Source organism: Cystoisospora suis (assembly GCF_002600585.1).
Source record: "Cystoisospora suis strain Wien I chromosome Unknown contig_6997, whole genome shotgun sequence".
NCBI lineage: Eukaryota > Apicomplexa > Conoidasida > Eucoccidiorida > Sarcocystidae > Cystoisospora > Cystoisospora suis.
In genome coordinates this window covers 1-11,704 of record NW_027159784.1, presented here as the reverse complement: position 1 = coordinate 11,704, position 11,704 = coordinate 1, and the positions used below count along the sequence as shown (strand labels likewise).

The 11,704-nt window shown below is 42.9% G+C and overlaps 3 protein-coding genes across 3 annotated transcripts; 1 reads left to right on the top strand and 2 right to left on the bottom strand.

The window, feature by feature from the left end:
* Positions 1–82: 82 nt before the first annotated feature.
* CSUI_010247 (uncharacterized protein) lies at positions 83–709 on the bottom strand (the record flags this gene model as incomplete). Its single annotated transcript, XM_068070352.1, has 1 exon — positions 83–709. A coding segment is annotated over exon 1 (234 nt), but the record flags the coding sequence as incomplete, so codon positions are not given.
* Positions 710–831: 122 nt separating this feature from the next.
* CSUI_010246 (uncharacterized protein) lies at positions 832–6,008 on the top strand. The gene is made up of 2 exons (XM_068070351.1): positions 832–2,486; positions 3,628–6,008. Exons 1-2 carry the CDS (start codon positions 2,201–2,203, stop codon positions 4,425–4,427), a joined length of 1,086 nt encoding a protein of 361 aa, XP_067917673.1. The 5' UTR covers positions 832–2,200; the 3' UTR covers positions 4,428–6,008.
* CSUI_010245 (gaf domain-containing protein) lies at positions 5,791–11,702 on the bottom strand. Its single transcript, XM_068070350.1, has one exon. It carries the CDS (start codon positions 11,550–11,552, stop codon positions 8,874–8,876), a length of 2,679 nt encoding a protein of 892 aa, XP_067917672.1. The 5' UTR covers positions 11,553–11,702; the 3' UTR covers positions 5,791–8,873.
* Positions 11,703–11,704: the final 2 nt, after the last annotated feature.

Below are 11,704 nucleotides of genomic sequence, written 5' to 3'. Positions count from 1 at the left end.
CCAGCTGAAGAGAGAAGAAGAAGAAGAAAAGAGAAGAGAAGCAAAGCGAAGAGAGGAGAGGAGAGATAGTGATGGATCTTACAAGAGCTCTTGGGTCGTTTGGATCAAGAAGGACGTCTACTTCATGATCTCCTGGATTGAAGCCCCCTGGGCCTCCTGCAGTCCCTACAGCGGCGGCAGCTCTTTCAACTTCGAGGTCGTCTATGAAATCCTCGTCTCCAAAGTCATCCACAAAATCTTCGCCGTAACCTCCGACTCCACCCCCTCCTCCACCCCCGTCTCCTGAAAACATATTATCTATCTCATCGTCCGCCATCTTCCTTTCTTTCTTTCTCGCTTTTTTCCTTTTTCTTTGTTAGATGAATGGTCGTGAGGAGGATGGAGAGGAAAAGGAGAAAGATTGATCGAAAAGAACAGAGATGGAGAGAGAAAGAGAGATAGGAGAGGTAGGGAGAAGCAAGTAGAGAAGAGAGAAAGATGTCTTTCTGTCTGAGAGAGAGAGAATGAGAAGGAGAGCTATTCGAGAAAGAAATCCGAGGGGGGGCTTCGAAAGGAGGGAAGAAGAAGAAAAGAGTTTTGATGGTTCAAGAGAAAGATGAGGGGAAGTCTACGAAAGGAAAGATGAAGTGAGAAGGTTTCCCCTAGGAAAAAGAGAAGAAGAAAGGGAAGAAAGAAAGAAAGATGGAAAGAAAAGGAGATCGATACTCGTGGATGACGAATGAGAGAAGAAGACCGCATGCAGTGAGAAGAAAAAACGACACAAGAGAAGGAGGAGAATGAGAACGATCACGGGGAGAAAGAGAAATAGATAGAAGGAGATTAAAAGAGATAAAGAAAGAGAAATCTGTTTCTTTCTTTTCTTCGATTTTCCCCTTTTTGATCTCTTCCCCTACTCACCCTTCGTCCTTCTTCTCTTTGTTGTTTCTTTAGACTTCTTTTCTCTTCTCTATCGATCGTTCTTTCTTCCTCTTTCTCACTCCTCACGACTTCTCGTAGACAAGAGTCAGCCGTTCTCTCTCTCTTTCTTTCTTTCTCTCATTCCGATTCTCCCAGTCTTTCTTCTCTTCTCTTCGGATCTCTTCTTCGTCTTCTTCTTCTCTCTCTTCTTTCTTAGTCTTTTCTCTTTTTCATCTTTCTGCCTGTCTTTCTCCGGATGAAGATTAGCATGCTTACTGGTCAAGAAGCCGTTGATCTCTCGTGAGTTGTCTCACACACGGCGGCATGGAAGGCACCTGTGGTGTATGTACACCTGTTAAATAACTAGAAGGACGTCCTCATAGAAACTTCTGAAAGATTTCCTTACTTGATACTTGCTAGATGTATGTATTCTATGATCATTTTCTATGGATGACAAAGATGAAAGATTTCTTCTTCTGTACGGTTTATGACAAAGACAGACGGGAACGTCTCCTTCTATTAGAGAGCACCCTCATCTCTCTAACTACATAGGTTTCTATCTTTAATCTCTCCATCCATATATAGCTATCTATCTGTACATACATACATACGCACACACTTAGCTAGCGTAGATCAGATCTATCTTTTCCCTAGCCCTTTCTTTCTTTCTTTCTCTACCTTTCTTCTCTTTTCCTTTTTTTCTTTTCTCTAAGCTTTGCATCTTTCTTCCTTTCCTTCTCTTTCTTGCAACAACGCCAAATCTTCGCCTTCCTTTTCTCTCTCCTCTCTGTCTTCTCTTCTTCTTCTTCATCTTTCTTCTTCGTCTCGCCCCGGCTTATATTAGGAACGTAGATTCTCTTTTGAGTGCTATGTCTTTCCTTTGTTGTACCAAGAGCCATTCAGTCACTTCACGGCTAGCTTGCCTGGGAGACAATCGATATTTCAATCTTTCTCTTCTTCCTACCGAGAATCGATCCTCCTTCATATCCAGGGAGACACACATCGGTCTCTCGATGAGAGCATGAAGAAAGAAGAGAAAAAAAGAAAAAGAAGTGACAGAGATACACACACAGAAAGAAAAAGAGGAAAAGAGAAGGGACGTCTCTCTCCTCTTCACTTTGACATATGACTCCATATAAGCCAAGGGTCCTGAGAGAGAAGAAGAGGAACAGTATCTAGGTAAAGGGAGATCTACGTGCGAGGCTTGACTCCGCTCCTTCTCTGTCTCCCTTTTTCGTGAAGAAGACATCTTCTTCATCTTCTTTCTCTGTTGTTCTCTTTCTTTCTTTGTCGAAGCGAAAAAATGTTGTCTTCATCCGCTTCTTCTTCATCTTCTTCTTCTCTCTCTCCAAGTGTCCTCGCTGCCTCTCGTCCTACACTCGCTGGTCTAGATGAAAGTCGAGCCGGAGAGAAGCCTCTCTTCTCTTCCCCAGGCAACACAGAGGTCCTACAGCTAGCTGATGGCTTGACAATCGACGTTAAACCTGTTGGAACATCGATACTCCTTGAAGAAGAACTAGCTGCAAAAGTCAAGCCCTCTGTCACCATTCAAAAAGTCGTCAATCATTGGGGCAGTGCTGCAGGAGCCGGTGTGTATCTATATATATATATATATACGTATGTGTGCGTATATATGCATGTACCTCTTATCTATGTAGGTATATCATCCAGTCTAGTTCTCTCTCTTTCTCATATATATATATATCTCATATCTATATATATATAGACATATATATAGGTATATCTGTAAATAGATTGCGTTTTCTCTTTTTGTCTTGAATTGTTAATCAGTCTATCTGTCTATACGTGCTTGTCTTTTTCCAAGTGTTAATATCTGTGTATCTACCTATCTCCATCTATCGGCCTGTATCCATTCGTATGTATCTTTCTACCCATTTGTGTGGGCCTATGGAGGCATCTAGATTTCGTGTCGTGTGCATGCGCATGCATTGAGACAGGGTGAGAGATAAGATAAAAGATTTAGGACTATCCTTACCCAGCTGTCTACGATAATACGTGTAGATATGCATCTATGTCTATGTCTGTATCGCCATGCAACTAGAATGAAAGAAGGTCTTCCATCATCTCTCTGCTTCTGGATTTCTCCCCTCTTCTCTTCTTATTCTCACTCTCTCTAGTCTATTTGTTTCTTCTTCTCCTCCTTCCTCATTTCAAGTCAGATCAAGAAGAAGTGTATGGAATAGGTAGATATTTCATCTTTCTTCTTTCTTGCTACTCTCTTTCCTGCTCTCTTGTTTTATATCATATCTCTCTTTCCCCTCTCTTTCTTTCTTTATCTTTCTTTTGGCTTTTCTTATTTCTTCCTGATCTTTTTCCTTCGTCTTTTGGTTTGATCTTATCGACATTTCGAGTTTATCTCTCTTTTCCTGTCTTTCTCTGTGTATCTATAGACTTATGTATCTACATAATGTATGTACATATATGTATGTACATATGATTATATCTATGTGTATGTACATACACTTATGTATGTATACGTACATCTATTTGCAGATGCATATGTGTGTATCTATATATACATATACATGTACACTATATAGAGGGAGATAGGTAGACAGTTATGTGTATAAAATCTATCTATCTATCTCTCAATTTCTATCTATCTCTATCTCTTTCTGTGTATGTGCATCTACATGTGTATAGATATGTGTATAATATCTATCTGTATTTCTCCCCTCTATATGTATGTATGGATATGTGGGTGTATAGGGAGTGACTTTTTTGATCGGTACCGCGTAACAAGAAATGCGGAGATGAAGCGACTGGAAGAGATGGAGAATGACTGGCGAAGAAAGATCGAAGCAGAAGAATTCCAACTGCAAAGACACCGCCGTATCCAACAGACTCTCGAGAAGACACGCGCAGCTCGAGAGAGAAGAAGAAGAAGAAAGCTCAATCAAAGACTCAGGAGAGAGGAAGAGGAAGAAGAAAAGAAACGTCCAAGGAAAGGCAAAGAAGAAGAAGAGGACGGTGCTTCTGAAGAGGAAGAAGAGAAAAGATCCAAGATAGATGGTGACGGCACAAGCTCCTCGCATCGAACTCCTTCTTCTTCTTCTTTTGCGTCTTCTCCTTATTTTCGTAAACTCCGTGAAGAAGAGAAGGAGACTCCAGAAGAAGAAAATGGGGGCTTAGGTGAAGGAAAGAGAGAAGATCACCACAGAAAAAGAGATAGAAAGAATAGGACCCCTTGTCTAAAGGAAAGAAAAGAAGAAGAAGATTCTTCTACTACTGGAGAGAGACGAAGGGGAAAAGAAGAGGGAGAAGAGAATAAGGACAGAAGAGAAGGAGAAAAGTATGAAGACGCCCGTTTACTACAAGTAGAAGAAGAAGAAAGGGAATTGAATGGAGAGGGGGGATCGATAATGAAGAAACTGAAAATAAAACAAGAGAAAGAGAGTGAAGAAGAAGAAGAGAAAGCACGACGAGGAGACATTGCAGAAGAAGAAGAAGAGCAAGGAAGTCTTCGTATGAGAGCAGGGATGGTCACCATCAAAGATGACGAATGGTAATGTACTAATACTACTAGTAGGAGGTGTAGTAGTAGTAGACGTAATAGTAGTAGTAGGTAAAGTAGTAGTAGGAGGAGTCATCATAACTCTTAAGGGCAGACATGTGTTTCTTTTCTTCTTTTGTTCTTTCTCTTCTTCGGTCGATTCTTCTCTTTCTCTCTCTCTTTCTTTTTAATCTTCTTCATGTTCTTTTCTTCTTTAGTGTAATTGCTTTCTTCCTCCTGTCTATCGTTGCTCTTGCTTGGGTTTGCTCCCTCTCTTATCTCGTTTCTTTCTCTCTCTTCTTCTTCTTCAGTGTCGCTGTATCTACACATGTCTCGATCTTCTCAGAAAAAAGAGACTCTTCTTATTCTTTTCTAAGGGCATTTCTTGATAGAAAGAAACAAGCCTAAAAGGGAGGAGAAGAAGGTGAGAATGACCAAGTGGCTCGAGGTAGCTCTCGCTATGCTTGTCTCTCTTATGAGGGAGGAGAGGAAAAAAAGTGACCTAACGGGGTGACATCCGTCCGCGGCTTCCTTCTTAACATGTCAGAGATACGTCGTACAATGGATCTACGTGTATGTACACCTAAAATGGTATGAAGAGGGTGAGAAAACACTCTCGTTTTAGGAGTACCTACATAATATCGAGGTGTATGTACACCCACAGATGAACTGAAAGGTGGACATACACTCTCTCTTCAGCAAGTGTATGTGCATGATGTCTAGGTGTATGTACACTGGATCTAGATACATGTAGACTTACACGTGTTGCACGATGAGGTGAAGACACACTTTAGGCTCAGGTGTATGTACACCCGATGTAGTCGCGTCCACGGCTCCAGATGCACTGAGAGGTGAACGTACACCTCAGCTTCTGGTGTATGTACACTGGATCTACGTGTATCTTCTACACTTAATGATTTACTAAGAGATAGTAAGCCTACACTTTAGTTTCAGGTGTATGTGCACTAGGTCTGGGTGTATGTACACCTCCAAACAGGCCGGTTTTTCTTTTTTTGTCTGCGAGCAGGGCAGACATCTGCTTTATGAACTTTTCGTGTGTATGTCTTTTCTTCGTTGTTTTGTCACTCCGTCCCCCTGATCTCACCGCTTCTTTTTCTTTACCTATTTACGTCTTCTTCCTCCTTTTTTTCCCTCTCTTTCTCCTTCTCTCCTTTACCAACACACTTCACTTATCTCGCGTTTCTAGGCGACGAAAAAGGAAAATTCGAAACGCCTTCTTCAAATACGTGTCGAAATGTCTCTTTCTTCCTCTCTATGCTTGGCAACACTTTTTCTCTCACATGTTTTGCGTCTGTCTCCGTCTTCTCGCTCTCTTCATCCCCTTAACAATTGAAGAAGAAAAGAAGTAAAAGAGGATTCTCTCATCTACCTATCTATTTCTGATCGGCATCTATCTGTGAAACAGTCATTCCCTCCTTCTCTCCTGTCGTCTTTTCCTCCTTGGGAAATATCTCGAACAGAACAATCGTATCAGCAGACACCAAAAAAATTCGTCTGTTCGCCTCGCCTTATATTCGGAGAACCTCTATTTCTAATTGATGTAAGAGAGAAACTCATCTGGATGTGAAAGCGCAAGACTGCTTGATCGAATGAAGAGAAATCTTTTCACACATTCTCATCCTTTTCTAGACTTAGCTCGAAAACAAGTAGAGAGAGAGAAAGAAAAGAATTCTCTCTACAAGGTCTACTGTATGTACAGAATCCACCGCAGAAGAAGAGAAAGGAACTTTCTTTCTCTGTCTCTTCTTCTATTTCTTCTAAGGTTGATAGAACTCCTATCATCCCCCAGGGGGTGGTGTCTCTGTGTGGGGTTCGAGAAGCTTTTCTTCCCCCGAGGAAATGAACGGTTAAAGCGAAGAAAAGCAAAACCTCAATTTGATAAGAAGAAAGGAAGAAAAAGAAAAAGAAGAAGAAAGTCTCCTCTCTCTTTGGGGTCTTTTCATTCACCTTTTGTCACAAAGAAAAAATCGAGAAGAAGAAGAAGAGAAACGAAACAAGAGAAGAAAAAGAAAGAAGAATCCATTCTCTCTTTCATAATAGAGATAAAATAGACCCACCCCTATGACAAGTTACTTGCTTGACCCACAAGGAATGAAAGATACAAAGAAAGAAGAAAGACAGAAAGAGTGAGGAAGAAAGAAGGATTGAGAAAGAAAGAAAGAAAAGAACTCGGTAAAAAAGCAAGATAGAAAGAAAGGTAGATAGGAAGAGAAGTTTGAAGAAGGCAGGGGATGGGGCTTCTTCTTTTTCTTGTCTATTTCTTCTTCATTTGGTTTCCCTCCTATTCCTTGATAGACGGCATATAAACTCATTCGCAGGCAAAGTTCATACGCATACACCCATACACGTCTCTATCTATCTATCTATATTCCTGTATACAGAGAGAGGTTCGAAGATATATACACATCAGAACAAGCCTATACATGTGTATACCAATACAGATGCATATATACCTGTACAGACACTGTATACATTCGGAGAGAAAGGGGTGATTGATGTGAGAGAGAAGACGCTACGAGAAGGAGATGAATCGTCTGAGAGAGGATAGACATATATACGACGTGGTCTCCCCTCGCCTATCTATCTGTCTATCTATCACCACGGGCTATTTGAGAAGTGTGTAAACGTAGAGCAACATAGAAAAGATATGAGGGAGTAGAAGACACATGCCATGAAGATATGAAGGCACACTGACCTGTAGACACGTACGGTGGTCATCTAGAGACAGATAGACTGATAGGCACATAGATATTTGTATTTGTAAAGAAGAAGAATCATAGATCGACGAGGGATAAGATGTATGAAAGAAGAAGAGAGAGAGAGTGCAACGGAATGAAGAAGAAGAAGAAGAGAAACTGCTTCATACAGCAAAGGATGATGTATGAGAGAAAGAAGGAGCACACAATGAGTAGACGAAAAGAAAGAAAGAAAGAAAGACGAAAAGAAAGAGAGAGATCTTCTCTTTTTCCCCCTCTTTTCTTCTCGATGAGCCATCAATGTGTAGAAGCACATCTCCTCTTCTTTCTGCCCCACACACCCGTAGACTTTCTCTCCACACACAGTGACATACAAACCACTCGAAGCAATAAAGAAGAAGAGAAAGAAGGAGAAAAAAAAGGAAGAAGAAGAAGGAAGATGAAGAAGAAACCTGATAAGATTTTCCGTGGGGCCTTTTGAAGTTTCTAGTGCCGCGTCTGCATCTCTTTCTTAGACTTCATTCGATCTACACCCCCCCAACTGCCTCCAAGAAAGAGAGAGAAAGAAGAAAAGAAAAGAAAAGAAGATCCATCCATCCGATTGAGAAAGAAACATTCTTATATAAGAAATATGAATGATAAGAGTACCCTCCCAAAGAAGGCTTCTCCACCCCTGAAAGAAAGGAGGGAAGAAAAGAGTCTAAGCCTGATCGGGAGAAGATTATGAGAAGATGAAGAGAGACGACAAGCACCACCATATGTGTCTGGGGAGGGATCATCTAGCTAGACAAGATCGAAGATATCTAAAGACAGATGACACACAAGACTCTTTTTCTCCTCTCCTCCCTGTTCTTTCTTTCCTTCTTCTTCGTCTTCTTCCACTCTCCTCTCTCTCTCTCTGTGCATATCTATGCATGGAGAAAGCTCTTTCTCCTCACGAAGAGAAGGCCGCACTCCTTCTTCTCTTCATTTTGATGAAGGTGTACTCTCAGCAAAGACAGAAACTTCATCTGCTTTTCCTCCTTCCTTCCTCTTGGTCTCTGATCTCTTATTTCCTTGTGTGTTCTTCTTCCTCTTCATTCCGACCTCTCTCTCTTTATCTTCTTCTTTCTCTTGTACCGCACCTCCACCTAGAGCGCTATGCATGACGACGACGAACCGTATGAAGAGAAAGAGAGATTCTCATCTCGATACACGAGCTAGCCCTCTCTCTCTATCCACCCCCTAGACTGACTCCTCTCTTGAAGGAGAAGAGGAAGAAGATGACGAGGAAAGAGCAGAAGAAGAAGAAGAAAGTTTCGAATCAGGCCATACCCGTGGATGAGGAAACAAAGAAGAAGAAGCAGGAGAGAATGAAGAAGAAGAAGGAGAGAGAGAAGAATAAGAAGGAGAATATGAAGAAGAAGAAGGAGAAAATGAAGAAGAAGAAGAAGGAGAGAATGGAGAAGAAGAAGGGGCTTTCATGGATACCGTCAGATGAGCGTTACTGACTTCATTCGAAGAAGAAGAAGAGAGGAGAGATGACGATTCGCTTCCTCTTGCTCCACCTACTGCTGCGCCGCCTGTTCTGATCGTAGACGGGGTGGAATGAGACGGTGTATATACACTGCTCGACTTACTACTCGCTAAGATTCGGGGGGGTGAACGATCATGAAGACTTGATAAGACGATAAGAGGAGCAGGAGGAGACAGGAAGCTTTTCTTCTCATCTCCCGTTTTAGATGGCGAGGAGGGGCAGCTCTGCTTCATTTCTTTCCCTGAGACTCCTTCTCCCTCTTCCTCCTCCCTAGATTCTCTTCGTTCACGCCCCGGAGAAGATTTATCGTGAGGGAACTTCTCAAGGAAACCTCTTTCTTTTTCTTCCTCCTTTTCTGGGACTTCAGAAAAGGTCTTCTTCGAGTCTTCATGACCTTCGGAAAGAAGCGGAGAGAATGAGAAAGAAGAAGAAGAGAACTGACTCTCTTCTTTCTCTTCAATGGGTTGAGGGTGAAGATCATGAGGAGACGGAGAAGGAATAGTCCCAGCAGGAGGAGTGGGAGTAGATGCTTCCTCTCTTTCTTGACTTGTTCTTTCTTCTCTTCTTTCGTCGNNTCATCCCCCCCCCCCTCATCGCCATCATAATTTGAAACTACAGGAAGATCAAATCGACAGAACACCATCGACATAGGATGAGGCTCTTCTGGAGACAAAGAAGAAGGAGAAAGTTCGCTAGGAGTCGTGCCAGAAGAATCGAGGGATTCTTCTTCATCTTTCTCAAGCTTTCCCTCTAATGCTACCTTCTTGAGTTGGTCCTTCTCTTCTTCTTCTTCTGCTTCATTCTGCATGCTAGGAGAGTCTTCTCTTCTATGAAGCCAGGCCGGGAGTAAATACACCTGAAGAGACTTTATGAATTCCTTGTTCGATGTAGAACCTCTATCCTCTTTGCCTCTTTTCTTATCTTCTTTTTCATCTTCCTCCTCATCTGTCTTCACACTTCCGAAGGAGAGCCACAGCCCATCTTTCCTTTTTCTTTCTTCTTTCCTCAAATCACCATGGGCGCCTTCCTCTCTCTTCTCTTCTGTCACCCTTCTTTCTTCTTCTTCTCCTCTTCTTGTTCTCTCTTCTCCGTCTTCTCCACTCCCCAGCACACGCGACTTAAGAGCCGAGAGAAATGACGAAATCTTCGACCTCTCTTTAGGCATCTCCCCAGCGAAAGACACCGACGAAGAGGAAGCAGAAGAGCAAGAAGAACATGAGGAACAAGATGAAGGAGAGGAAGAAGAGGAGGAGGAGCAAGAAGAAGAAGGAAGATGAATGGAGAGAATATGTCGATCGTCTGCCGCTCCGTAATCGAACTTTTCCATGAAGATTTGGATGTGTTGGGCCATCATCTCTAACATACGCTCATCTGCTTCCGTGAAATAGGTCCGATTACTCCCATCATGATCTTTTTCTTCTTCTCTCTTCTCTCCCTTTCTCATCTGTTCTTTCTTTTGACCTCTCTTATCCTCATGATCTAAATCTTCTTCTTCGTCTACCTTCGTCTTCTTCTCCCCCCCCTTCTCGATGTCTCTCATGGCGCTCCTCTTCTTATGGACATAGGGATCTTTCTGTTTATTGAGAAACACAATTACACCGAGAACCTCGTCATCTTCATCTTCTTCTTTCTCATCTTTTTGGCTTTCGTTTCCTTTCTCCTTATTAATGACTTTGCTTTCCTTCTTCTCATCGTGATAAAGACGATCTGTCGCACCCCGCTCCTCTTCTCCAGGAATCGAAGATCTTATCCCGCCCTTGTTCTTCTCCTCTTGGTCTTTCTTCTCCGAATTTGGAGATGAATCTCCTTCCTTCTGAGAAGAAGAAGAAGAAAGACGAAGAGGATCCTCTTCTGTCTCCTCGCGACAACTTGAATGAAGAAGACCCTCACTCCAAGAAGAAGAAGAAGAAGAGCCATGCTGTTGTCTCCTTCTTCTTTTTCTTCGATCTCTTTTGGAATGCCGGAGAATGGGAGCAGCTAAGACACTGTAGGTCCCGCATCCATGTCTCTCATCGAAGTAGGGATTAAAGCGGGGATCTTCGTGAGGGTGTCTCAGATTTAGAATCCGTTTGTTCTCTAAGACCCATAATACCATACTCCTTGCTCTTTTTTCACTGGAGTCATTGCGATCCGTCTCTTTCTTCATCTTCTTCATCTCCTCTCCCTCATAGCTATCCTCCTTGTCTTTCCTTCTCCAAAGGTCATCTCTCACATCAAGAGATTCTTCCCTCTTCTTCTTTTCCCCGTCTCCCTCGTCTCCCCCCCTCATACGATGAAGACCCCATCTCTTCTCCACTTCTTCCTCTCCTTCACGGCCATTCTTTCTCTTCTTCTTTTTCACCTCTTCTCCCTCTTCCTTACAAGAAAGAGACGAAGAGGAAGGACAGTAGTCATGAGCCCCATGATGCCGTTGCATGCGTAGAGCATGATGAATATCTCCACATATGGCCTTCGTCCAAATTTCTTTTCTGGATGGATCGTAGAGATAGAGAATTCCTCTCTCACAGTTGAAGAGACGAGGGCCTTCAAGAATAACCGATTCGAAGATCCCATCGAGCTGCTGCTGATGCCTCACCCTTTCCGCTCGATCCAAATCTAAGAAGAGTAGCTGACCCATCCCTATAAGGCACCCAAGAGCCACTCCAAAGGCCGCTCCAGACGTCCGTGCACGGGAGCAAGCAGGCATAAGACGTTGCTCCGAGCTTAAAGGAGGAGGAGATAGCCTTAGAAACTTCTGCGCTAAAGATTCAACGGCATTCCCAAAGAGAACCCCTGCTGTGTCGCTACAGAGTTGACCTACCGCTGCGGCTGTTAGGGTTGCGAGGCCTAGGGTCACTCCCAGGGAGTTATCGAGGAGATCTCCTAGACGAATCATGATGAACTGATCCATCACCCCAAACGCCACCATGGGAATCGCAGAAAAACCAAAGACATGAAACCACAGGGACCATGTGAAGGAGGAGGAAGAAGAAGAGGGGGGAGAAGAAGAAGAAGAAGAAGAGGGGGGGGGAGAAACAACAAGGGACACGCCGGGATGCCACGGAGAAGCCCCAGCGGCAT

Bases quoted from the DNA above. Each gene is read 5' to 3' on its own strand.
- CSUI_010246 (XM_068070351.1), top strand. From the start codon at position 2,201: ATGTTGTCTTCATCCGCTTCTTCTTCATCTTCTTCTTCTCTCTCTCCA. The intron at 2,487-3,627 runs GTGTGTATCTAT...GTGGGTGTATAG, and splicing joins GGGCAGTGCTGCAGGAGCCG to GGAGTGACTTTTTTGATCGG.